General features: G+C 42.4%; 1 protein-coding gene across 2 annotated transcripts; it reads left to right on the top strand.

Moving 5' to 3' along the window:
• The first annotated feature begins 6,571 nt into the window (after positions 1-6,571).
• Positions 6,572-17,689, top strand: SRP19 (signal recognition particle 19). Of its 2 annotated transcripts, XM_067568452.1 has the most exons (6): positions 6,572-6,738; positions 8,260-8,335; positions 10,254-10,325; positions 15,068-15,179; positions 15,321-15,378; positions 16,452-16,589. In XM_067568452.1, the coding sequence occupies exons 1-5, from the start codon at positions 6,701-6,703 to the stop codon at positions 15,332-15,334; spliced, it is 312 nt and encodes a 103-aa protein (XP_067424553.1). In that variant the 5' UTR covers positions 6,572-6,700; the 3' UTR covers positions 15,335-15,378; positions 16,452-16,589. The 2 variants fall into 2 exon arrangements, with proteins under 2 accessions (XP_067424553.1, XP_067424552.1); XM_067568451.1 differs by lacking the exon at positions 15,321-15,378 and having other exon boundaries at positions 6,580-6,738; positions 16,452-17,689.
• The last annotated feature ends 9,626 nt before the right edge of the window (positions 17,690-27,315 follow it).

The following is a 27,315-nucleotide window of genomic DNA, read 5'->3' as shown; positions in this document are numbered from 1 at the left end:
GATCCGTTACGGTCGGATTTCAAGTCTGAGTTTGCGGCCGTGGTCAAGAGGGAAAGACGGTCTCAAAGACTCTGCTCCAGTCAGCTCTGGATGCAGCTGACACAGTGGCGCACACCATGTCATCCGGTGTGGCCATGAGGAGGAGCTCCTGGCAACTGACCTCAGGCCTCCCACAGGAAGTCCAAACAACTATTCAGGACCTTCCATTCGAGGGAATGGTCTTGTTCTCATCCCAGACAGACTCTAAGCTGCAAAGCCTAAAGGACTCGAGAGTCATTTTAAAATCCCTGCATACACCAGCAACTCAGAGGAAGCCATTTAAGCTGCAGCCCATGCCACATTTCTACCAGCCGAGGCAGGACTATAGCCATAGAAGGGTAGAAACAACAGGAGTACCCCTCATTCCTCCAATCAGAATCAGGGCCAAAGAAAAGCTTTTGAGGGTGTTTCCAAGGACAGCACACCATTCACGGGCTCAGATCCAACCCGCCCTTTGTTTCTGAACTGTTTATCCCAATTTTACCATGCAGGGTCCCAGATCACGTCAGATCAGTGGGTCTTGTGCATGTAAAATTGGGATACTCGCTCCAGTTTTTTTCCCTGCCACCTTCCCATCCCTCTCCCCATCCCTCTTCAGGGAGCCCTCTCATGAGCATCTGCTTCTCAAAGAAGTGCAGCCCCTTCTAAGGATAGGGGCAGTGGAAGAGGTCCCTCATGATCTGAAGGGGAAGAAGTTTTATTCCTATTACTTCCTAACCCCGAAGGCCAAGGGAGGGTTTCATCCTATTCTCGATCTGCGAAACTATAACAGATTCAGTGAGGTTCCATATCGTCTCCCTGGCCTCCATCATTCCCTCACTGGATCTGGGCGACTGATATACCAGCCTTGACTTGAAAGACGCGTACTTTCACATAGCCTCATCACCAAGATGCAGGAGATTCCTCAGCAGGAAAGGGTATCCTTTCCATGCGGGTGTCAATCCCATCAATCTTGGACTATCTGCTTCACCTAAAGCAACAAGGCCTGTCAGGATCTTCAATTAAGGTCCATTTGGCAGCCATTTCAGCATTCCATCCTGGGGATTCTAGGTGCTTGGTCTTCACTAACCTCATGGTTATGCGGTTCCTGAAGGGGTTGGACAGACTGCACCCACCAATATGTTCACCGGTGACCCAATGGGTCTTCAACCTTATTCTCTCAAGCTTTATGGGTCCTCTGTTTGAGCCCCTTGCGTCCTGCCCACCTCTCTACTGTCTTGAAAGGTGCCCTTTCTTGTAAACATAACATGGGCCAGAAGGGTCTCTGAGCTCAGAGCTCTTACTTCAGAGCCTCCCGACATGATCTTCTTCAATGATAAGGTCCAACTTTGCCCTCATCCAGCTTTTCTGCCAAAGGTGGTCTCTCATTTCCATGCGAATCAGGACATTTTCCTCCCAGTTTTCTTCCCGAAACCACACACTAATAGTAGAGAGGATAGGCTGCATTCACTAGGTGTCAGAAGGGCCTTAGCTTTCTACATTGAAAGGACCAAACCATTCAGGAAAACAACACAGCTGTTTGTAGCGGTGATGCACAGGATAAAAGGGCTGCCAATTTCATCTCAGCAGATCTTGTCTTGTATCACTTCCTGTATTGAGTGTTATGACCTGGCGAAAGTGCCCTCACTGGCAATAACGGCCCATTCCATGAGAGTTCAAGCATCCTCCACAGCATTCCTGCTGCAGGTACCAATTCAGGACATTTGTAGGGTGGCAAAGTGGTCCTCGATTCATACTTTCACAGCACACTATGCTATCACTCAGCATGCCAGAAATGATGCTGCTTTCGGCAGAACAGTTCTGCAGTCTGCGGGTGTTTGAGTTCCGACTCCTCCTCCTATGGTATGGCTTGGGAATCACCTACTTGGAATCGACATGAGCAAGCACTTGAAGAAGAAGAAGAAACGGTTACTAACCTTCTGTAACTGTTGTTCTTCGAGATGTGTTGCTCATGTCTATTCCAAGACCCACCCACTTACCCTGCTGTTGGAATTAGCCAGCAAGAAGGAACTGAGGAGTGGAGAGTCAGCAGAGCCCTATATAGGGCGCCATGGAGGTGCGACTCCAGGGGGCTCCACAACCGACCCTAAGGGTTCCTCTGGGGAAAAACTTTCTGATGAACAGTGCATGTGGCGCATGCGCACCTACTTGGAATGGACATGAGCAACAAATCTCGAAGAACAACAGTTACAGAAGGTTAGTACCATTTCTTTAAAACATTTCCTTACTCTATGCAGATACATAGAGAAACACTTAAAGATACCCTATCAAATTGAATTCTTTTTTTAAATTGCAATTTTCTACTAGAGCCATCACATCAATAGTATATCCAGAGGTAACTTTAAAAAAAAAAAAAAAGAAGCTATTCTAACATCCTATCTGCTCATAAGGGTCTTTAAGTCAGCTTCTTCCTAGCTGACTACATAAAGTCCTATCAAATGCACAAAATAGACAAGAAAAATAGTTTTGCCAACTTCTTTCTATATTATGCTTAGGTGGGTTTGTAACAACAGAAGGTACAATCCCCCCCAGAGTCTCTTTTCCTCTTCCTTCTGAAAAAGACGGTGGGGGAAAAAACCCACCAGGCTTCCCAACACTGCAGAAACTAATATTTCCCTTTCCTGCTGATTATTCTGTTGTATAATGCCCCAAGCCTAAACATTTGAAAAAACTATTTTGATCTATGTGCAGTAATGCTTGTTTTCTGAAGAACTGAGATTTGAAATGTGTATATGAGGAATAGGAATCCTCCTACTATAACTATAAAGAACCAAAATTTCCATATTCTATCAATAGCCAATCCAAATGAGGGAATTCTTTCTTTTGCTTGCCATCTGTACAGCTTTTGACTCTTCAACCACTCTTACACTACAGGGGTTTTATAATGTCTTTTTTTAATCTACACACCACCATCTGTAAGTGGAAGCTTCTAATCACAAAACATGAATTTAAAAGGAAAATAGATAATAGAAGAAGATATGATGAGAGAAGACTGAGAGGGAATATAAGTTTTCAAGTACATAAAAAGTTGTTCCCATGTTTCAGTGAGAAAAATAGTTCTTACTTAACCTCTGAGAATAGGACAAGAAGCAATGAGCTTAAATTGTAGTGATGAGAGTTTAGGCTGGACATAGGAAAAACTTCCTGCCAGGGTAGTTAAGCACTGGAATAAATTGCCTAGGGAGTCGTGGAATCTCCATCCTTGGAGATTTTTAAAAGCAGGTTAGACAAACTCCTGTCAAGGATGGTCTAGAGAATACTTAATCCAGCCATAAGTGCAGGGGACTGGACTAGAGGCCTGGTCTACACTGGTGGCTTAATTTGAATTAAAGTCCCTTAATTCGAATTAACTACTCCCGCCTTTAAAATTGAATTAATAAAACCACCTCTGCAAGTGGATTAGTCCTGAAGCGCATCAGTTAATTCGCATTAGTGTGAGTGTGGATGCAATGGGACTTAATTCGAATTAATTGGCCTCCAGACTGTATCCCATGGTGCCCTATTTCAGTACCCTCCCCCAAAGCAGCCCCGGAAAGATTTAAATCTTCATTTCCTGCGGTGAATGGGTTTAAAATCCAAGATGCAATCACCCCCCCACACACACAACAAGCCCTTTGCAGTTTGTCTCTTTAAGGGTTTGAAAGATTTCACCACCCCCGTCCCCACATGTTGAATGCGTTTTAAATGCCCAGCAAGCCCTTTGTAGTTTATCCCTTTAAGGGTTTGAAAATTTCACCACCCCCCCGTCTCCCCGCGTGGTGAATGCGTTTTAACTGCCCAGCAAGCCCTTTGCAGTTTGTCCCTTTAAGATTTGTCCCTTTGAAAGTTTAGCCCTTTAAAGTTTGTCCCTTTGAAAGATTTCACCCCCCACATCCCTCCCCGCGTGGTGAATGTTTTAAATGCCAGCAGTGAGAGGACATTCTTTGCTACTTTGTTTCAGTGGCCAATCATGGAAATTGATACTTTCTTAAGAGTTTATTCACAGCGCTACATGTGGATACATTATATCATGCTTTCCATCTGTGAAATGGAAACATTTGTATCACTGTATTAATATACTAACTGACTCCATTTTTATTTATCTTACATTCTACAGACACCTGTAGAATCAAAATCAATAGCAAGCAATATGTAGGGAGTGGTAGGGGGAGCATAAAAGGCAAACAGCATACAGTTCTAAAGTAATCCAGGATAAGCTGAGATATTTGTCACGGTCAAAATGAGAGCATAGTTCAGCTGGCTCCATGTGTCTGCAGCAATGGCGATTGGGGGAGTAAAAAAACAGCATGAAAATCCTTTTCCTGTTTGTTTGGGGGTGGGGGAACAGGGTGGGGGAAGCAGCGCTGCATCCTGGGATGATGACACTCGTCACAACAGCCTCTATGGTTAGTTGCACTGTGGGATAGCTTCCCACATTGCACTGCTTTCTAATTCGAATTAAGGCTGGCCAGTGTGGACGCAAGAAACCAGCACAAACACTGTAGTGTGGACAGTCTGCAGCGCTTTCTATAAATCGCTTTCTGTAATTCGAATTAAGCTAATTCGAATTAGTGCTGCAGTGTAGACATAGCCTAGATGACCTCTCAAGGTCTCTTCTAGTCCTACAAAACTATGATCAACTCACTTCTATTAGTCATTCAGAGCCTGATCCAAAGCCTATTGAAATCAATGAATTCCCTTCCATTGACTTCACTGGGCTATGGATCAGGCCTCTTAGCAGACCCCACAGTATCCCAGACGCTTTTTTGGTGTGTATTCTTAGATTTGGACAAATGTATAATTTAAATTACAACACTGATTTCTTCTGACTTGTAGTGTGATGTAGTGCTGAATAATATATGCCTTACATATACAATTAAATATACATTAAAAATTTGATTTTTAAAAAAATAATTTTTATAGATAACACTGGTTTATTTTTAAGCATTTTCTTCTATTTTTATTTAAATTCACAATTGTGCAAAATATAGGATTTAAGCATTTTTTTGTTTATTGAAACTTTCATGGTTCCAGGAAATTGGGGGGGGGGGGGGAGTGGGACTCAGAAAATAATTTGATAGTACACATTGTGATTCAAAAAATTAAAGCTTTATCACCATTAAAACAAACTATACAATGTAAATATCCTTAAATCAAACTAATTTCTCAAGTAGCATTTGTTACTTTGCCTATCTGTCTATTTTAATTATTGATGGGAAAATATTTTATTTACTGATGATCTAATTCTTCCAAATCTACTTGTATAAGGGGATTTGTCACACATGCATGGTGTGGTGGAGTTTTGTACCTACAGTGTGATTAGGTGAGAAAAATAGAAAGGATTAGAGAAGTAGTCTCTTAATGGGTGCAGTGAATCATAGCCTAAATCATGCAAATAACTATGTTGACCTTTTTTAAGTTTAATTATTGACTTAGATGATCACAGCAATGCTTCCTCCCCCCGCCACAAAAACAGGGACGTGAATGCATAATTAGCATTGTCAAAGCTTTCTATGGTTATCGCAGCACCATTCTTGTAGAGAATAAGCAGTCATGGCAGTACTTTTAGTCTCACCATTGCATGTGTTTAATAAAATAGTTGGTTATAAAATAAGGTCTGTCCACTTATTTCCTCCAAAATAGCAGCACCGATTTTGCATAAAGTAAATTTCTACTTTATCAGCAATGTCTGTCATATAGTGCGCAACTGGGGCCACAGTTCAGCGTGGAAGGAAAAAGCAGCGATCCTCAACCAAACGACCCACAAATTAAGTCCTATCTATACCGCCAGGAGATGCCCCTGTCTTGCTATATCGTCATACTGGGCTAGTTCTCTGCCCTTCCATCAGCAGTAGCCTCGCCCTGCATTAGCACTGTACGCTGCTGCTGCTGCTAGTGGATGGGAGTGGAAGCGGGGCTAGGGCTGCCAGCCCCAGGCCGTCCAAACTCAGGCGTCAGCCCCCGAGGGTAATAATCATTCGCTTATTTGACAGGGGATGCGAGTTTCACAAAGGGTGGAGGGCTCCGAGCCGCGTTTTGCAGCTTGTCTCTGCACGGGCGGGGCCTGGCCCCTGTTTCAGTGGAGGCGCTCGAGGTGATTCCCCGGCTCGCAGGACCCGGGGTTTTAACCAACCACCCGCTAGCGCCCGCCCGACTCTGGTACTAGAGCAACAGCGCCGGGGCAGCAGCGCGATCGCACCAGCAGCCTCCCAACGGGCGGGGCGGGGCGGGCAGCGGCTCAGACGTGAACAGCTGCGCTGCCTCAGCGCCCGTCGCGCGGAGCCCGCGTGGCCCCCGGGAGCAGACACGGGCCCCGATAAACCCCGGCCCGCTGCTTCTCCATCGTCCCTACCCACCACCAGCGCCTAGTCCCCGGCGCACGCGCATAACAGAAAACGCTCACGAGGCGGAAGCTCAGCTGACTGTTCGCCCGGCCTCTCGCTGTCCCGATTCAAACGTCGCGAGAATTAAAGCGCACGTCCCCATAGGATGCCGTGTGCAACGTCTACCTTGAGTGACAGCTCTACGCTCCAACAGGGTTGTGGCAGCGAGGACCTAAGCGAGTCTGTGGGCGGGCCCCTTCGCTGCTGTTGCGGCTGCCCCAGCGTTCTCTGAGGAGCGAGTCAGCAGCAGTGGCAGGGGGGGGAGGATCTCCTCCTCCACCCCGACCCCCGCTACCGCCATGGCCTGGGCCGCCACCTCCCCGGCGGACAAGGACAGGTAACGAGCCCCCGCGGGGGGCAGCCCCCGCCCCAGCTTCCCTTCCTCCGCGGTGACTCGCGGGCTGCTCGCTCACTTGGGCCCCGTGGCCCCTGCGCCGGTGGGGCGGGAGGAGCCCGGGGGCTGCTTTGCCCCTGTCCTCTCACGTCCCGTGGGCCGGCTCCCCCAGAGCCCGAGAGCAGGCCCGTGGCGGGTCGGCGCTGCCCTGTTCTCCGGCCGTCGCGCGCTGCCGCCGGGCTGCCCCGCGCTCCCTGCTAGTGGGAGGGGATGGGACGGGACGGGACGGGAGCCCGGGACTCACGGAGCGGGTGACCGCGGTGTGTGGGGCTGGGGGGACCCACCACAGCTCAGTGAGGGGGAGCCTGGAGCTCCGGCAGTGGAAACGTGTCGGGGTCTGACGGGGCTACCTCAGAGGCCGCGAGCGGGGCCGGGGCCGGGGCGGGAGGTGAAATAACGAAGCGAGCCGGTGTGGAGAGGGCAGGCAGTGGCGTGTAAACGTAACTTGCTCCCGTTCAGCCTCACCTTCAACGAGCGGGGCTGCGGAGTCGGGCACTCACAGTTAGCCCGGGCCGCCTTCAGTCTGGCCCCTTGGGCGCATGCGTCATGCTACAGCCTCCAGTTCCACGGTCACGTGAGCATGTGTTCCTCAGGATCCGTCTCTCGCTCAGTGCGCGGGCAGGCCGGGCTGTGCTCCCTTGGCGAGCCGCTAGTCAGAACTTTGTTTTCTTCCTGTCATTCAGTGTGTGTGGTCCTAGCCTTGTTTGCAGCGAACTATTCAAACCCTTTGCTCTGAAGACAGCTATTAACTTCGATGGGCTTTTCCATGGCAATTATCACTGCAGTCTTCATCGAGATTAATTTTGTCTTTGCAATTCTCTTGTGAGGGGATGGGATGATGATGATCTTATTTTACCCATCATGAACTGAGGCACAGAGAGTGGAGGGTGAAAAGTATCCACTAATTTTTAGGTGCCTAGGAGCTGTGTTTTTCTGGTACTTAGTGTTCTGTAGCACATTATATATTCAAGCACAGCTCCCACTGATATCTTGTTGCAGTTGTGAGTACTCAGCACTTCTGCAAATCAGGTTTTCGTTTTTGGCATTTTAGCCTGTGGATTTGTCTGTCACAAGATATCAAACCCTGGAGTTTAACAGGATTTAGCAAAGGAATTGATTATTTATAATTTTCACAACTATTTAAAATAGGACAAAATTATAAGGGTTATAAAATCTCATGCTTTCGTGGCTTTAGCTAACCACTAACCTAGTGTTAGGAAGAATCTTTCCCTTTGGTCAGTCCATCATTGTCCACTGTGGGGTTTCTTGCATCTTCCCCTGAATTGTTTGGAACTTTCACAATATGGTTACTGCACTAGATAAACCAGTGGTCTGATTTGGTATGACAGTTTCCAAGTTTTAAAAATGGGCATTCCTTTGTTGTTTTTAAATGTGCTTTAGAAGATATTACATAAACCATTATTTTTCTATAAATTTATATTACCTTTTTTTTTTTTTTTAAAGATTCATCTGCATCTATCCAGCATATTTAAATAACAAGAAGACAATAGCAGAAGGAAGAAGAATACCTATGGACAAAGTAATTTGTGGGTGGCATGGGAAAAACTAAATTTTGCTTCATGATAGCTTGGAGGGAGTTTGGGAAGGAACTAACAATCGTGGACATGGCTACTTAACTTTCCTCCCCCTCTCATCAAAAAAGCTCGATAATTGAAGTTTGTAACATATTTGAAAACCGAACATTGGTGTCAATGTGAATTCAGCATGAGAAATGCTGGGTTCAGATCCTCTTATGCTCAGATGAGCAGGGCTCAAACACATCAACTGGGAGAGACTGGATACAACCTTGAAAAACTCATGAAAATTTACTGGCCCAGCACAAAATCTTCTTGCCTGTCCTTGCAACGATGTGGGGAACAGATAACTAATCATTTGGGCAAGCAGGATTTTGTAAGACTATCTTAATAATTTGCTTGTAATTTGGTATGCAACTAGTTCAGATATGGGTGTTTTGTAATATTGTTTAAACCCTAGAAGGCCCTCTGTAACATGAAGATATGACTGCGAATAGAACACATTTGTGTCACTGTCTGTAACGCACCATTTCTTGTTGATTACTGCTGGTTCCAGAACTAATGCTTTAGAACAGAGGTCTCCAAACTGTGGGGCATGCCCACCTGGGGGGATGTGGAGGAACTTTCCGGGTGCGGTGCAGCAGGAGCTGGGGCAGCCCCCACAGGAGCAGGGAGGAAGTGCCACCCAGCCCAGTTCTGCCCCCATCTCTGCTGCAGCCCCAGCCTTGACTCGTGGTGGTGGCCCTGTGGCTGCAGCTCCAGCCTACACCACAGCCACAGTTTGGGCCCCAACTGTGGCTTTGGCCCCACTCCCAGCCCTGGCTCCCAATTGTGGCTCCTGGGGTGGACCAGGTAAGGGGGAGGGCATGACCCCAAAAGTTTGGGGACTGCTGGCTTAGGGTCCAATAGGAGCCCAACTGATAGTGGAGTAGACCTATAGTACGTGGCTTATTGAGAAGTGCCACAGATTAAACCATGACTACTAAAACGTCCATATTCTCAATACTCTGCTTTCTTAGATGGTTTTTTTTTCTGTGATAGCAAAAAGTCAGTAGTTCTACTTTGACCTGGTAGTTAAGTCTATTACTTGTGTGATCAGACCCCTATATCTCAGATAGCTGATGACCTGGCCTACTGTTTCTTTCTTTTCAATCTCTTGCTGAATCCTTGGCAAGAGATGCCTGTCACTAAGTGAGACCTCCTTTAATACCTTAGTCTGTAACTGAGGGTGTACGCGCACACAATCCACAGCAACAAGTCTCTGAGCATGGGTCTCAAAGACTCAAGTTTGTGCTACAGGCTAAAAATAGCAGAGTAGATATTCCCACTTGGTCTGGCGCCTGGGTGGGTCTCAGAACCTATGCTCCAGCCCAACTGAGATTGTTGCACAAGCCCAAGTCTGCAGACCTGGGCTCTGAGATTCATTGCTGCAGGTTTTTTGGGCTTTTTTTGAGGGGGCAGGGCGAGTTGTAGTGTAGACATACCCACAATAAACAGTCTCCTAATTTCTTAAACCCGGCACAAAGAATCTCTTACCCTATCCAGCTCACAAAGACACCAAAATTATTTTTCTAAAGTACTAACTCTGCCCCCACTCCTCTCTGTGTTCCTGTCCAGGCCTTTCTACAGCTAATTTTTGAACCCATGTTTTTTTTTCCTTCACTTTGGTGTTTTGTTCCTTTCTTTCTAATATATTACAGGAAACATACATGTCCTGGTTCACAAATAACTTACATAAGTGGAGAAGCAATCATCTGTTTTTCTTGATTCATCTTTGTGCCCTCCCTTTCCCTGACTACTTCTCCTGAGGAATGTCAGGAGCTCATCCAGCCAATACCTGATTACTGTGGAATTTGTTCCTCAGCAGTAGACTTAAATTACTACATTGTTCTTTTAAAAATTAAACTTATTTTATTTTAATAGGCCATTGAAAATCCCACCTCTACAGAAATCCAAGATGTATGTGCAGCAATTGGACTCAATGTGCTTGTAGAGGTAATGTAAATCTTTATGAATAAATCTTGATGCTTATTTTTTTCTATGTAGCTATATTTAAAAATAAAAAAATATGGTATAGAAAAATCATTGTCATGCAAACTTATCAACAAAGTCCTCTGATTTCTCTGAATATAAGTGACCTTAATGCTTAAGCGAGTGTTTGAAAAATTGGAAAGAGTGCAGAGAAGAAATTTAAAAAATGTGAGAGCTAGAGAAAATGCCTTACAATTAGATTCTTTGACCTCAATCTGTTTAGCTTACGAAAAGAACATTGAGAGATGTATTGATTAGTGTCTAAGTTCCTTCATGGGGAGAAAAAACAGGAACTCAAGGGCTCGTTAACCTAGTGGAAAAAGGCATAACAAAAACTAATGGCTGCAAGATGAAGCCAGACAAATTCGAAATTAGGCACAATTTTGTTAGCATTGAAGGTAATTAGCCACTGGCACTAACTACCAAGAGGAGTGCTGGAGTCTCCATCTCTTGGCATCTTCATATCTAGACCAGATACTTTTCTGGAAGATGTGTTGGACAAATACAAACTATTGAGCTTTATGCAGGAGTAACGATGAAATTCTAGTCTGACCTCCTGTATGTCCCAGGTCATAGATGTTTCTTTTAGCATTAAAATTCTACTAATTTAACTGCATTGGCATATAAAGTGCAGTTTGACAACAGAAAAAAGTAACCACTGCAATACCTTACATTTAACCTAAAAGCAAATACTGTAAAACTTACATCCCCATAAAAGCAATTAGGTTTTTATCAATAAGATCTTTTTAATGTGTACGTTCAAATACCCCAACAACATCAACCACGTCACTAGTCATAATTAAATATAAAGAGATTTTTCTGAGAAGTAGAGAACACTAGTTGTGTTCTGGCATATGAAGTGCCCATTAGTATAAAATAGAACCAGTAGTACCATGAAACTTGCTCATTCAGGTATAGATTTCACAAGTGCCATCTTAAATTTTCCTCAATCAGATATTTCTCTTTAATCTGTACAATGAAAGTTGCTAGCATTATTGTAATAAAAATTAGAGGATGTGTATGTATTAAGAAATTGAGTGGCCCTTGACATATTTCAGAGCATATATTCCTTTATATATTTAATATTATCATTATGCTTTCAGATAATTGGTTGTATTTTTTTCCTTGTCATGTGGAAGTAACTATCAATATTTGTGTAACAGGAGCAAAGCCAAATAAAGGAGAGGAGAAATCTTTACTAGGGATTACAAAGGGTTTCAGAACTTTTCAAGTGAGCATCACATTTTTCAGTAGTAACAGAGATTAAGAATTAGTGCATTAGATTAGACTGGTTTCATCAGCATCTTCAGGAAAATTTAGAACATTGGTCATTTGAAAGGAAGTTTCAAGTATCTCCATCTTATGATGAACACAGTGGTCCCTTTTAGCCTTAGACTCTGTGAATCTTTGATGCTTATAGATGTTCCCTGGCCTAGCCCTAGTCTGCTACTTAGTGGTTATAAAAGCCCCATGCCCATCTGGGGAAGAGTTCTTCATCTGTGGGTGCTGCATAAGATCGCCTATGGCTCTCACAGATCAAGCATGAAAAGTATGATGGGGATAGGGACATAGTGCTGTGTTGTGGAGCTGCTCAGAGGCATCCCACATGGGGCTGTTAAACTTTATCTGCCTAAATTAGGCCAGAAACTCAAGGCTTTTAAAGCCATCTTTGCCCCCATGCTCTGGAGGTATAGCATACAATCTTTGCTAGCCTAAAAGACAGTAAGAGTCAAAAATGTCAGTCAAATATTTAGATCTTTCCCCTATATCTACATGAGACTCTTCCCTCAGCTTTCTGTATGGCTTGCTCAAATGATTGATCAAAATGCAGTGCTGATGGAGCACTGAGATGGAATGTTTCATACTCTCCTTTCAGATAACTTCCATCAGGGTCTATTGCTTATCTCTGGAACTTTGGGAGCAGTGACTTTATTGGGATATTTAAATACAAATAGGAATGCAGCTGAGTTATAAATAACTACTTTTCCCCTCACGACTACAAGTATGTTCACAGCACAATTAACCATCATTAAAATGTGTTTTTTAAAAAACTAAATAAAACTTGCACAGAAAATAGACAAAAACATAAATAATTACTTGATGGTAATATGTCTATTTAAAGATGAAATCCTAATTATATTCTTCGGTAGATTCAGTCAAACATTATCATATTTGAATTCTAAGCCGCATAAATGGTTTCCATTGTCATAGATGCAGGTTTTTGTTCTTTTGAAGCCAGAAGGATCCATTAGATCAGTGGTTCCCAAATTTTTTGAGTGTGCAAACCCCTTTTCAACCTCCAAACATTTTGCGGACCACCACATGCTACTAGTTTTATTTGAAATTGTATATTTCCTTGGTGAGAGTGGTGTTTTTTCTTTTATGTGGACCCCCCTATAGTGGCCTCGTGGACCACCAGGGGTCCGTGGACCACAGGTAGGGAACCACTGCATTAGATCATCTAATCTGACCTCTGGTATGTCTCAGGCCATTACATTTTTACCCAGTTATCCTGTATTGAGTATAATAACTAGGGTTTGGCTAAAACACATCTTGATTTGAAGTCTCTAGGACATAGTTTCTCAATCTGTGGTACGCGTATTCCTGGGTGTATGTGAGAGACGGGCAGGGGCTACCTGGGAAAAACAGTGAAGGGGAGGCGGGCGGCAGCTGCCGACTTCTGAGGGAGACGGGGGGCAGCCCCCCACTTCCCACTCAGTCACAGCTCCCAGCTGGGAGGCAGGTGGCAGCTGCTAGCTTCTGGGGAAGGCAGGCAGCAGCACCCTGCTTCCCGCCGGGTCCCAAGTGGGAGCCCGGTGGCAGCCTTTTGTATCTTGTGAGCTGTGCTTGCAGCTGAGTGGTAGCCACTCGCGTCCTGGCTCCAAGCTGAGGGAGAGTCTTCAGCGCCCCAGCTCCAAGATGGGCAGCAGCCACCTGCCCACATCCCTGGGTCCCAGCTGGCACAGAAGCCTCCTCTGCCCCAGCTCGGATTGGGTGGCAGTCGCCCACCTCCTAGGCTGGCAGCCTCCCTGGCTCAAAGCCCAGTGTCCAGAAAATTTGTCAATTTCACTGCTCTAGCTGAGCAGTGAAATTGACAACTATGAGGGCCCCAGATTTCACCAGTTACCCTCTCTTTCTGTCTCTCTCTAGCCCTCCTTCCCTGTCTCTCTCTCTCTCGCCCTTTCCTCCTCTCAAATCTATGGCAAAAATGTGGTGCAGCGCTTTATATTCCCCAGCATTGGCATGGTGCTTAAAGCCTCATAGCTTTGGCCAACATCACCTCTAGCCCAGGTACATACTTGAGTTGCGCACCCCTGGTGTAAAAGGGGTAACCCTACCCACACTAGATCTGACATCTGTCATATCACGGCCTTATGTACTCAGCCCTTCTTCCAACATATGGCTCCCATTAGTCTGTAAATATAAAATCCTGTGGAATATTGAGTGTTGGGGCACTTATTAAAATTTTCAGAAGTTAGGGAGTACTTGCTACTTAAAAGGTTGAGAAACTCTGCTCTAGGAGATGGAGCATCCTCCACTTCTGTTGGTAATTTGTTCTTGTGGCTCATCACCCTCACTGGGGTTTTTTGTTTTGTTTTTAAATTGTGCTTAATTTGTAACTTGAATTTGTTTGGCTTCAATTTCTAGCCATTTGTTCTTAACGCTTTTCTCAACTAGATTAAGGAGCCTTTTAGTACTTGGTACTTTCTCCCCATGAAGATTCTTGGACACTTATCAAGTTGTCTTTCAGTTTTTTTGATAAACTGAACAGATTGAGCTTTCATGGAAAGGCATTTTCTCCAGTCCTTGAATAATTTTTGTACCTTCTCCAGTTTTTCCACATCCTCTTTAAAACATGGACATCAGAACTGACTTGGTATTCAACTATCAGTCTCACCAATGCTAAAATCACCTTCCTACTCACTGTTCCTGTCTTCATACATCCAAGGATCACATTGATTATTTTTGCTTTAGCAGACATGTTCAATTGTCTGTCTGCTATGATTTTTAATTTTTTTCGAGTCACTGTTTTCCATGGTGCAGTCTCCATTTCTGTATGTGTGGCCTGCATTCCTTGTTCCTACATGTATAACTTGCATCTGGCTGTAATTAAAATGCATTTTGTTTGAATGGGCTCAGGTTACCAAGTGATCCAGCTGGCTCTGCATGATGGTTCTGTCTACATCTTTGTTCAAAACTTCATCAATCTTTGTGTCATCTGTAAATTATTTTTATCAGTGTCTCTTCAAAAACCTCTGGTGTTGTGCTGTATAAATCATTTCACAGAAGAAATCTGAGTGAGGATAATTATTCTGCTGTCATTGAAATAATGTTCTCCAGTATTTTAAGAGTATTTACTTCATTCTCACTAATCCAGCCTACATCTAGATTGTGTTCACTTCTGAAATTTTGTTCTGAAACTATTTAGTTTATATACTACTAGGTTAGTTGTAAAGTCTGCAGTATGATCATATTTTCCAATAGACACGTATGACCGTTCACTTTCAAAGGATATACATAAAGTCTACATGGCTGAGACACCTCCCTCAAAAAGGTATAGGTCTGTGAGTAGTCTTCACTGGTCATGAATTTTAGTACATAGCAAATTTAAATTCAGATTTCTTTAATGTCTGATGCTGATTTTTACAAAATTACTTTCTGCCTCTTAATCTCCAGTTGAACTATGTTGTTTTTCCATATGATAGAAGAACAAGTTGTACCCCAGAGAGTGGAACCGTGATGTGCAATATAGGGGCAGAGTAAGAGTTCAGCTCAAGCAGGAAGATGGCAACCCATGTTTACCTCAGTTTCCAACACGTGAGTTTGTTATGGGGAAGTGTGCCGTGAGAAAACTTAGGTCACTGTGCATTTCTACCTACTTAGAAGAAGTTAGTGCCTGTTACTGTAGTGTCAGTCTGTTAAAACATTAATAAAGAACTTTGTCATTATGCATTTTAGATCGTACCATTTGAAACACTTGGCCACTGTAAGCCAAATAAACTGGTAGCTAAATGAGGTGAGCTTATTAATGAATAAGTGATTCTGTTTTATAGAGTACAGTCTTTAGACCTGCTTTTCCATAAGTGGTGCTTCATTCTCATTTAAAAATTGGAAATAGAGCACGTTGTGTGCCCAAAGAATGTTCAATCTCCAACAAAGCGGTGTACGGTGTTGTAGTCCAAAGTTTCTCTTGAAAAACAAACTATTTTTGCTTTAAAACTACTGTATTTCACTTAGTCTTTTTCTTGTGTAAACTGTTGTCAGACCTCAGTTAAATTTCAGTGTAGTTGATAAACTGATAATCCAGTTTGAGCATTTTAAGCAGAAAATTGCACTTAGGAAAACTAAAAAACTAAATGGGCTAACTGAAGGAGCCTCGTTAATGTTGATGGGTAAGTGAGAAACTAGTGTGGAAAAAGGATGGGGGCAAAGACTAATCTAAGGGGTGGGAGAATGAAAGTGCTGGAAATTAGAGAATGCTGTTGATAGTAAGATGGCCCCACTGATCAGAAGGAGAAGACAGAGCCATTGAGTCCTGGTGGGAGCAAATAGATGGGTCAGTATCTTGTTCTGTAGCATGTTTTGGTTGGCCATCCACTGGTCCTTTTGAAATCCAGACTAGCCCTCGCTAGTTACAATATTATCACTGAGTCCATATAAACAGGAGTGGATGTGATGGCTTTTTGGAGGCTTGGTCTTTCCCTGCACTGTTAGCTGTGAGGAAGTAACTGCTATGAGAAAGTAAAGGGGTGTCAGGGAGACCTCATTGTTTGTCAGTGCAAGTTAGGTCATGATCTGATCAATAAAGAGCAACTCTATTTCTTGATTAGGTCCTAAATTACTGAGACTTTTCTCTAGGCTTGCTCTGGATTTCTATTCGTTCCCCCAGCAAGCACCAAGTACCAGAGAGCATCCAGTACCCCAGCAATAAAGGGAAAAGAACAACAACTTTGGACTTTGTATCCAGGTTGACAGGGGTCCCAGCTAGGCCATAACATTAGCTGGGGATTCTAATGTTCAAAGTGTTACAAATGTTCTTACTGTAATGTGCATGTGTATGTATAAATTAACCCTTGTCTTTGTTGCTAGGTAAATCAGTGATGCTGTATGCAGCAGAAACCATTCCCAAGCTGAAAACCAGGACACAAAAAATGGGAGGTAGTGACCAAAATCTCCAGCCAGGAGAGGGAGGCAAAAAAGGAAAAGGCAAGAAGAAGAAGTGATCCTGTCACTGGCATAATTGTAACTTTATATAGTCATTCTATGACTGATCTGGATGGACGTTACTATTTGTGAATATGAACTGAGATACAGAAAACAAAGAACTGGTGAAGCTGTATAGAGTTGTCTTCAGTTTTTGTACTGAACTGGAATGCATGTGCTGTGCCTGACATTGTGTAACAGTATTCACAGAACCCCCAAATCCAAAGGTAGCAGCCAGTTTTAGACATTAAACAACATAAACAATTTGGGGGTGGAAACATGATCCTTTCCATGGATAAATATGCAGTTGTTTGGCTTTTTTTTTTTTTTTAAAATCAAACAAACTTCTTTTATGCAGACTGGATATTTAACGTTGATTGCCTTAGTACAAAATTTATCTATGCTGATAAGGAAAAATTTGTCTCAAATCTGGATCCAATATATCACTGTACTAGGAAAATTTAAAATGAAGTTATTACTCTGTAAATTTCACTTTTTAATCATTCACAAATGTTATTGTAATAAAGGTGGCAAAAACAAATTGAAAACCTAATTGTAAAAGAATGTTTTAGTCATCAGTTCATCACTCTTTCTGAGGCCTAGCTTCTACACCTCACTCCCACGAAAAACTTGTAGCAGTCTGCATTCTGCTGTGGGATAGGATGTCACAGGTTTCCTTGTACTGCCATGTATATGAGAGGGCTTACTGAGTTTAATGTTCTTTCGTCTTTTTAAAAAAAAGTACCATCTATCTTTATTCTTATAATCAGATATTGGAAAACACAGCTTATCAAATACAAATATCTATTTTATTTCAAAGAAGTGCGTATTGCTTTGATGGGGAAAAGTTCACTCAGTTGGCGCAGAAGCTTAAGGTGATCTGGACACGTCAGCTGCAGGGAGTAGGATAGGATAAGGAAGCCTTTTGGAAAGAAGGGCCTCACAGAGAGCAAAAAGTGCACTTTGTAAGTTTCAGGGGAAGGGATGGCTGGGGAGCATGAAGGGAAAGAGATTGGAAAGGAAACAGCAGAGCCTGTTCAGTAAGGATTTTCATGTAGGTTTTTTCCCTTCAGTCACACACTGAGTGAACCTCCATGTTTATTAAATAATCATTCTGTCCCTGTTCAGGACAACTCATAAAAGTGAATTTAGTGCTTGTTACTGTGTTTATAGGCAATGGAAACTGATCAGTTTTATACATAAACCAGCACACAAGTGGTGGTGGTGGCGGCCTTCTGTTTAAGGATGATATTTTTCTCTTCCCTCCTGTATATCTTCCCTGACCTCAGCTAGTCTCACTTCAATCTTACTTGAATTGAGTCTTAATCAATACTGACAAGCCCCTCTGTCAGCCAGGCAGTAGGAAATTAGACATCATGGTATCCAGAAACCTCTCATTAGAAATGTGGAGGCCAGTCTCATTCATGTGCTACTTGTACTGCAGATCCAGACTATCTCATGCCCTTCTGCAGTTGCTTTGCAATAAATGTTAGGCATGTCAGCAAAATGTCACAATCTTTTGTACTGCTTCACACCACTACATATAGTTACACACTATTTTGGAAGTGCCCGTGTTACTGATGCAGCTACTCGTATCCCTCCACCTCTTCTTCCAGGGTGGCTTAGCACCACCTATCCTGCTGCGTCAACAAACATGGGAGATAAGTATCCTCAAGGTTTTGAGTTATAAAGTCATATTTCTAGCTATCTGAGCTTTTGAATAAGCACTAGCTATTAACTGATATAAGATGGTTTGCAAAATAGAGCTGTGAGTGAATATTGCCTGTTCTGTATTTCAGGCTAAGTATGATAGGTGAGGAGGATTGTGGGGGAGAAAAGTTTCTGTGTGGTACATTTTTATGTGGTATCAGATTAAACTGTTCAGATGTTTGGAGTGTTTAGTTTAGGCTCTTAGTTTGGGATTAATAAATCACTAGGATCAGATCACTTAATTTCAGTGCCTACCCCTGTGATATTGCAGTCCATCTCAGACAGAGGTACTACTAACACCTGTGTATATTGCTGTGATGAATCAAAAAGCCTGGTTATGGAGAATGACAGCAGAGTTTTAATTCTTGACGGCACAAAGACAAGCTGCATAAGAATTTGAGGGTGATCTTCAACTTTTATTAAAACATAGCTACTGGTTGATATACTATGCAAAACAATGAGTAGCTGCAGTTTGGCTCATTAATGTAGTGTTCAATTTTTTTAAAAAGTGCTTAAAAATGCATAAATCACTGGCACTGAAAAGTGATTTCACAGTTTTGTTTTATGGTAGGTTCTGCAACAGGGTTTGGACTGTAAATATAGGAACATAGATTCTGTATGACGCACTTGCTATGTTGAAAGTATGTTCTCAGTTATGTGAAGATACAGTTACAGCATCTTACTTAGTCTCCATGCAGATCTTAGTTTTTTTTATTACTTGTTTCTTCTATTCTGTAGTTCATTGTGTTGTGATAACAACTTGGATATCTTGCCTGCAGGCGGCATGTGGAATTACTGACACTTTCTGCAATCTGTGCCAGTGGACTGGCTGTTACTTTAGGCAACCTGGACTGATAAATACTTAATTTCCTACAGAGCCTTCTATTTGGGAATAGAATTTTTTCTGTAGTCAGTTGTAATCATTCATGACTATTCTCAAATTTTGCACAACTGAAGCGGGTGAGAATTTTCACTTACGAACTACACAATACATAATTACACATTCTCGTCCTCCTAGTGCAGCAAATTCAAAAATTCATCATGACAGATACAGACTCAGGTAGCCAAAGGTGCTATGGACTTCAGCCAGCGTGGCAAGACAGTAACTCACAAGGCTATCCGCAGTAAAGGGAGCTGATAGCCCCTAGAAGGAAATACATTTTGTGGGTTTTGTAGTTAACATTTTGATGTATATAGGCTTTGTGTGGGTCATGCATAAGCTACTGTGAATTACTTTTGGAGACTCTTTGTAAACACATTCTCAGATTTCCAAAAGTAATAGTTAAAGAAAAGCAACATCTATACTGAATGCTGCTTCCCGTGGAGCTGATAGCATTTACATAGAAAGGTTTCCATGTTGTTGGGACACAGTAAGGGTATGTCTGGCTGAACAGAGTGAATGGTTAAAATGGGGTGCAGTCAGTGGCATGCTCTCTGGGGAAGTGGCAAATGTGGCAGGCATTGTCACTTTAGTAACTCTTAACTTCCATTCTGTACTTTTCTATGCCTCTTGAAAGGGTGGGAGTGCATAGTTGCAAGGGGGGAGTGAATGGCAGTATAATTGCAATGCGTGCTAGAAAGGAAGAGAGGAGACGGGCATTTTATATGTGTCCCTGATCCTTGTGCTCAGCTCAATGCTATACCTTCCCCCTGCTGGTAGCTCCTGGCCACAGCAGAGGAGGGAGTGACTCGTTTTCTGCAGAAAGCAAGCCCCAGGAATATTATCTTTTTTCCTCTTACAAAGTTATGTGCAGGAGAAGACAAGTTGGCACCATGGTTTTTTATCCACGTGAAGGCTCAGTGCAGCTCCTTAGTTAGGATTGTGATCTACCGAATTCTTATCTTTGTGCACAAACTTGAATGTTCAAGTTTTGGCAATTGGTATTTTAAAAATGTATAGGAGGTTAAATACTGAGCGGATGTGCATCTATTGTTCATAGTGGCCAAGAGTACAGTTCTTGAGAACCTCTACTTTGGTGTACTGACTGAATAAATAAAAGCATTTAATTACATTGCCACCTTGGTTTTAAATGCAGTAAGTATGCAGTAAAAACAAAATTAGTCCATGTTAACTCCTAATACGTTTATATGTCTTGAAAAGGAGCCGAGATGGATACTTTGCAATGGCCCTGCTCTAATGCTCATGGGTAACTATCCTCATAACCCCTTAAACTGATTTGATTAAATGAAACTACCAAAACACTGTTAGTCAAAGTTGCTGGGTACAAAACTGACTACACCTTGTAATTAACATCTGATGTTTAGAGAATTAAATAGCTGCCAGTGTTGGGTCTTGAGTGCTTTCTATAAATACATCAGAGGGATAAATACCAGGGAGGGAGAGGAATTATTTAAGTTCAGTGCTATTGTGGACACAAGAACTAATAGATATAAACTGGCCATCATGAAGTTTAGACTTGAAATTAGACACAGGTTTCTAACGGTCAGAGGAGTGACGTTCTGGAATAGCCTTCCAAGGAGAGTAGTGGGGGCAAAAAACCTAGTTGGCTTCAAAATTGAGCTTGATAAGTTTGTGGAGGGGATGGTATCGGGACAGCCTAGTCTGGCAATTGATCTTTGACTACTGGTGGTAGATATGCTAATGGCCTGTGAAGGGCTGTTAGATGGGACGGGTTCTGAGTTATTACAAATAATTCTTTCTTGGGTGTCTGGCTGGTGAGTCTTGCACATGTGCTTAGGGTTTAACTGATCGCCATATGTGGGGTTGGGAAGGAATGTTCCCTCAGGGCAGATTGGCAAAGGCTCTGGGGGTTTTCACCTTCCTTTGTAGCCTGGGGCCTGGTTCACTTGCTGGTGGATTCTCTGTACCCTAAAGTTTTTAAACCATGATTTGAGGATTTTAATAACTCAATCATAGGTTAGAGGCTTATTACAGGAGTGAGTGGATGTGGTTCTGTGGCCTGCATTGTGCAGGTGGTCAGACTAGAAGATGATCAGATTGGTCCCTTCTGACCTTAGAGTCTATGAGTCTTCAGAAAAAGCTATTCAATCACAAATTAATTCAGGAATGTGTTTTGTACAGTGGCTTAAGAGCAGTTGCTGTGTGCAAAGACAAGTTTAGCATGTGTGATCCAAGCTCCATACATTGGGTCGGGAGTATCTTGAAGTTAAACTTTAACCCTTCTTTCTGAAAGTGAGTTGAAACAGACTGGCTTATAACTTTCGGGGCTCTAGGCTTCTGTTTTTTAACAACTTTTCAGATACAGAGCACGAGCTGTAAGACGCAGTTATCAGAATGATAGGCAATACTGATCCTAAAACCTGTCCTTTTTTTTTTTTTTTTTCTTCTTCCCTTCATGACATCCTTCTCTGGGGGAAGAGTGGAAATTTTAATAAATATGCTCTACTCAGTGTGTAATGGAATCTCAGACTCTTAGCTTTCAACAACTTCTTCTTTTAATAAATATTTGGAATACAATGTCAGTCACTACAACCAACCATGGTGAAACTTGGATAAGTGACCATACTTATTGAGCAACCTTTTGTTTTAAGAGAGTAGCCCAATCCAAATGTTTTCATCATTCTTTCCACACTATCAGAAACATAAGTCAAATGGCACCAGTCATCCCAATCCTAGGCTCATTTTTCCAGGTCTTCTACACTCAGAATTAATAATACCGCTTTAACCCTTATTGTGCTATGCAGCATGCCTCTAAGTCACCCTCTTTGTCTCCTGTCTGGGATCACCAAAGAAATATTTACTTAGAAAGTCTTTTATGAGGTATTCTTAAAAGCAGAGCCTGCGCTAGGCCTAAACCAACTCAGCAATTGCGTAGGGCCCCGAGGAGCTCAGGGGTGATGTGGTGCGGTGTCCGTATTTGCTTTCTCTTCTTATGTACAGCTTTGGCTGTAGGGTGACTCTAAAAGGACCAAATATAATTCTGTTCTGCCTTTGTATTTGCCACCCCCATTAAACAACCAATTTGTCAGTTAAGACAGATTGCACTGTATGCATATCAGAGTACAGATTTTTACTTTATAGGTAAGGATATAGTGCAATTGTTTCTTTGGTTCAGTAGCCTAATAGATGTCTACAAAATTACCCCGGGGAAATGTGAGCATTCTCCTCAAATTATCACAGCTAGCTGTGGGGGGGAAACTTTTCCAGATATTTTTCCTCAGTTGTGAAAAATGGAACCATTCCCCTATGTGAGTTTCATGTAATCCATTCATGATTTAAATAAAGGAGAGGTAGCAGATATTCTAAATGCCATATGAAAATCCTGAACTGTTGGTCTCAGAACCTCCAATAGGAGTTAAACCTGCTTTGTTTCAAAACCTGGGTGATAGCAGGTGACTTTTTAAGGAATCCAGAATCTGGAATCCATAGTAGTTCTCAGCCTAGCTTCCATTGAGGGTCAATGAGAGTTTACTGGCATGAGGACAATTAAAAGCTCACCAAGGCTGCTGGGAATTAAGAAAAACTAGTTTCCTCCAGGTGGCAATATTGGCAAAGACACAAATCATTCTGGGAATTAGAAGGCTCTCTGTCCCAGGCAAGTGTGGAATATAGATCTTAAAGGTAATGTTTCACCTGAAGATAATAAGCAAGATTGTTAAAAACAGCTGCTTTAAAGTTAAGTTCCTAAATCCATATTTGGGCATCAAAATAAAATGCCTAATTTTCCACAACCATTGGGCATCCTCAGCTCCCACTGAAATCAACTACTGAATTGCTTTGTTTAATACTAGAAAATGTTAGAGCTGTACTACAGCTAGGAAATTTTTTGTAACAGTTCAAAGTCTCTCTTTAAAGCACTACTTTAGACCAGATCAATCAAAGTTTCTCTAACGTATTTTATTTTGGAAATTTAAACTAAGTAGTTGTATGTTTTTCATTCAAGACACTTCTGTCTTTAGGAGTCTATCTTTACATAGTTTTTGCTGCCATAGCATAACAATACACCTTAATTTTGTTTGTATATATTTGAAATTAGAAGGCCTACCATTTTAAAAAAGCTTTTCTATTTTTCATAGCGTGACTGTCATCTTTATTTTCCTTTAGAAGTGTCAAGATCTATCTCCTTTGTAATTGAAAATGTGATACTAAGGTATATCCAATTCCTAGCAGTATTAAGGAACATTGTATATATAAAATGAACTTGATAAATACTATAATCTACTACTGTAATAACAATTTTATTAGTAGCAAAAGAAATCTATGTGGAAAAAAAAAACCCTTAGGTACTAATAAAATGTTTCCACCATGTTTTAGGAACACCATCAACTTGATTTTTTTTTTTTTTTTTAAATAACCCTTTTTTTTAATATTGCAGTTTTTATAGAGTGCTCTTTAAATAGCATGTCAGCTCCCCATCTGAATCTCTTCAGCAGGAAAGAAATCTAACTGCACAAAAAATAAGACAACTTTAAAAAAAAAAAAAAAAAAAAATTTGGGGGAGTGGAGAGGGTGCAACTTATTTGTTATAATAATGTTTTATGTTACTTTAATCTAGGAGGGGTATGAAAGTTTGACAAAAGTGTGATTTTCCCCCCCCCCCCCTCCCCAAGCTGACAATTATCACTATAACACGTCTTATAGATCAGCAGATAAGAACGTTGATATTAGGCACAGAGCAAAGACTACTTTAAAACATGAAGTGACACAACGAAAGAAAAGACTTCTAAAAAATGAAAGAATCCAGGAATGTAATAGATTATAAATAGGCACTTTATTTATTTATTTATTTCAGGTGTTTGAAGGTAACATCTGCAGCACTGGAAATGCAGAACCCTGCACTTAGTTCTTGATGTAAAGAAAGTGAGTGAGTTTCAACTATTTTATTTTAAAATGTGTGTTTGATTTGGGGAATGGCATTTTAAAACTACTACATGTAATTTTCCATCTTTATCCACAACATGCTTGTCACAGAGGACAAAGTTTAAGAAAACACTTTTTTTTTTCATAGCACCTACATGAAGGTGTTTAAAAGTCACTTCACCTCTGCCTCAATTTTGGCATCTATAAAACAGGGATAATGATACATATCTCCTTTTAAAATACTTTGAGATCTACTAATGAAAACTATATCTAGGTATTTTTATTATTAAAATGATCCTGCTTTATTACCATTAGATAATTAAAGTCCCTATACCTAACTTTTGAGAAGAATATGCTGTTAACATTTATAGCTTTAAGACCCTTTTCCTTTAAATGAGTCAACCCAAACATTTTCCTTAAAACATCCCATTATTATAGGCTGGTCTGATGGTGCTGCTTATTATTAAGGTTTCCTGATGTATTCCATTATAAGACACTGTTTTCAGTAGCTTGTAACTTTGCCAAAGTTTGTTAGTGCTGAAATTTTCCATACTAGGTATTTGCTTCATTCTGGAAAAAAATCAGCCAGAATGGTTCAGCTGTTTCTGAGACTGATGCTAGAGAAAAGTATCTTGTTTTGTCCAGTTTAAAAAAAAAAAAAATCCTTGCAGCTTCTTCTGTGAAGAGTTCTAGCAACCCGATGCTTTGGAACAGGGATGTGAAATTTGGCAGGGCGTGTCCTTTGTGTCAAGGATATATCTTTTGCCATCCCTGTGAAAATGACCAAATTTGGTCAAGTAATATACCTCTGAAAAATTGAAGTTGGCATGTGCTCTATAAGCACTTCTAAGATTTTAGTAGCTAAATTCCCCAAAGATTCAGTTCACACTAGTCAAGTTTCCTCTGGGGATGAAAAGGGCCTTTCCTGCCATTGCAAGTCTGGGCTGCAGTGGGCTGCACCAGGTCCAGCCATCTGAACTGAGAGCAGGGAGCATCTCTCTCTTGTGCTGTCAGTGACCCCCTGCTAGCTCCAAGTAGAGTGAAGGAGGAATCTGGATGATTTGAATGCAGAAGGGACAAATACTGGGCCTGTGGGAGTAGAGGGAGCAGATTGGGACAAGGAACCTAGAGGTGGAAATTTGGATGGAAGGCTTGCAGGGAGGGAGAGGGAAACTGGGACTTGAGATGCAGGGGCAGAGACTGCAACTGACTGGGCAGGGAGACTGAAAACTAGTTTGGGGGGGGAAGAGGGACGGGAGACATCTGACAAGGACCTAGGGTGCAAGGGGAACTGGTTGGGGAAAGAGACTGGCATAAGGAACTGGGGTGGCAGGAACAGACTGACAGTGGATGAGCAGTGGAACATGGGCAGCGGGAGGAGGAAGAAAGATCAGATGAGAAGCACCAAGAGAGAATTAGGACTGATATAGTGAAAAGATTGGAGACAAGGCTTTTTTTTGGATGGGAAATAGCTGGGCAAGGAGACAGGATTGGGAATGAGAAAGGTGAAGAGTAGAGACTGATGAAGTGAGAATGGGAATAGGAGGGGGAGAGGGACGGATTGGAGAAGATGGGGCTGACCAATGCTTAATTTCTAAAGAAAGAGGTTCAGGAGCTCAAGCAATAATGAGGGTGTCCTCTGCAAACCGTGACCTTGCACATATGCTGTGTGCAAGGTCATGCCTTATATGCCACTGATCGAAGAGGTGCTGGGGCTGAGCCCTGGCACAAATTAAGCACTGGGGCTGAAAGGATCATGGTTGGGGAAATGGGCAGAAGTGTCTGGTCACTAGAGAGCACTTCCCTCCACATCCTGCAATGGAATCTGAGATTCTTGAGTCTCAACATTTCTCTGCTGTCAGCAAATATCCCTGGAAGACACTGGCAAAGTGCCCCAGCGTCCTTTAGTGCTGGTCCGCAGAAAGGATGAGAGCCTACTACTGCTGTCAGTTAACCCCTTAGTTCAATCTGAAAGTGCCCACCCTGCTGGTGCCCCACGTGGGTGTCTGGGTGATACCGCAGGATGGCACTTTTCTTGTTTAGAGGGATTTGCAAACACAAACTATGTTAAGAATTTTATTCCAGGTCAAACACTCAAAGGTTTTGAAAAGCCAGAATTAAGGATGGCTGTGAAACAGAGGTCCTAGAGCTACTACTTCTTCCCTGTACAACCCCGATTCAGACCCACAAAGCAGGTGGCCCTCCCACACATTTTGACCAGTCCGCTTCCCCCCCTCCCAGCCCGGCCCCTGCTCCTTTCCCACATCGACCGAGCAGCGCCCTGGCCAGAGCCGCACTGCTCCCGCTCCGCCGCTTCCCCACGCCCCTCTCCCCCAGGGGCCCAGCGCACTGCTCCCAGCCCCACGCAGTGCCGCGGCTCTCCTCTCCCACGTGGGGCCAACGTACAGCTCCGGGGCCCAAGCAGTGTTACGCGGCAGCCCCCCAACACACACACGTGATGTGGGTCCGGCAGCTCCAGCCCAACATAAGAGGAAGACAGAGGAATTTGGCCCTCACAGGTGAAAGTTTGGGAACCCCTGCCACCAAGGGGCCATCCTGTGCACTGAATGAGTGAGGGGGTCCTTAGACAAAATAGTATATAATCACTGTATCATAATACATACGCATAAGGGGACAAAATAGTGCTCCATTTGAGTGCTTGCTTTTCAAAGTTATGTTATTTGTGTGTGTGTGTAATTAACTATAATTGTTAGGGTACTGACATTTGTTTGTTACAGTATATAAAAGGAGCTATTGATTCAGTGCATTCCTTCTTACCATGGTCTTCCTCTCTCACAAGCAGACTGATTATCAGAGATCAGTGCTGCAGAGTTAAAAACCTATGCATGACATTTTTCCCTTGAATTTGTAGAATAGTTAATGAAAAGGTTGCATAGAGGCAGTACCCTATTATAGCCTGGAATGCAGACTTAAGAAACTTGAGTATGAAATCCAAAAAGTTAAGTGGGGTCTTTTGAGAATCCAAGCACTTGTTAGAGCTTTAATGCTAAGAATTGATATTTGACAAGAGAGGAATAGAAATAAAAAGGATAAGGATTCTTGTTACAGCAGTTGTTTTACTTTCAGGGGGTGAATTATCTCAATTTTATTTGTTAGTCAGAGTGAAAAATTGTAGTAACAGCCTTGTTACATTTCCTCCTTCAAGCTAGTAATATATTGTTTGCAGTGGTGTGGGATGAGTTGGAAGCAATGAAATATGTATATTGCTGGCAGCGAGAAGGAAGAGTATGATTGTTC

This window comes from Emydura macquarii, unplaced genomic scaffold (assembly GCF_026122565.2).
Source record: "Emydura macquarii macquarii isolate MOO-44397 ecotype Brisbane River unplaced genomic scaffold, CSIRO-AGI_Emac_v2 contig_2897, whole genome shotgun sequence".
Taxonomy (NCBI): Eukaryota; Metazoa; Chordata; order Testudines; family Chelidae; genus Emydura; species Emydura macquarii.
Note: the sequence above shows the minus strand (reverse complement) of the source record. Positions and strands in the feature narration are given on the sequence as shown.

What these genes read in the sequence shown, in the direction of transcription:
- SRP19 (XM_067568451.1), top strand. Translation starts at nt 6,701, where the DNA reads ATGGCCTGGGCCGCCACCTCCCCGGCGGACAAGGACAG. An exon ending in GACTCAATGTGCTTGTAGAG is followed by an intron (nt 10,326 to 15,067) that starts GTAATGTAAATC and finishes TCCATATGATAG; the next exon opens with AAGAACAAGTTGTACCCCAG. An exon ending in TTTACCTCAGTTTCCAACAC is followed by an intron (nt 15,180 to 16,451) that starts GTGAGTTTGTTA and finishes CTTTGTTGCTAG; the next exon opens with GTAAATCAGTGATGCTGTAT.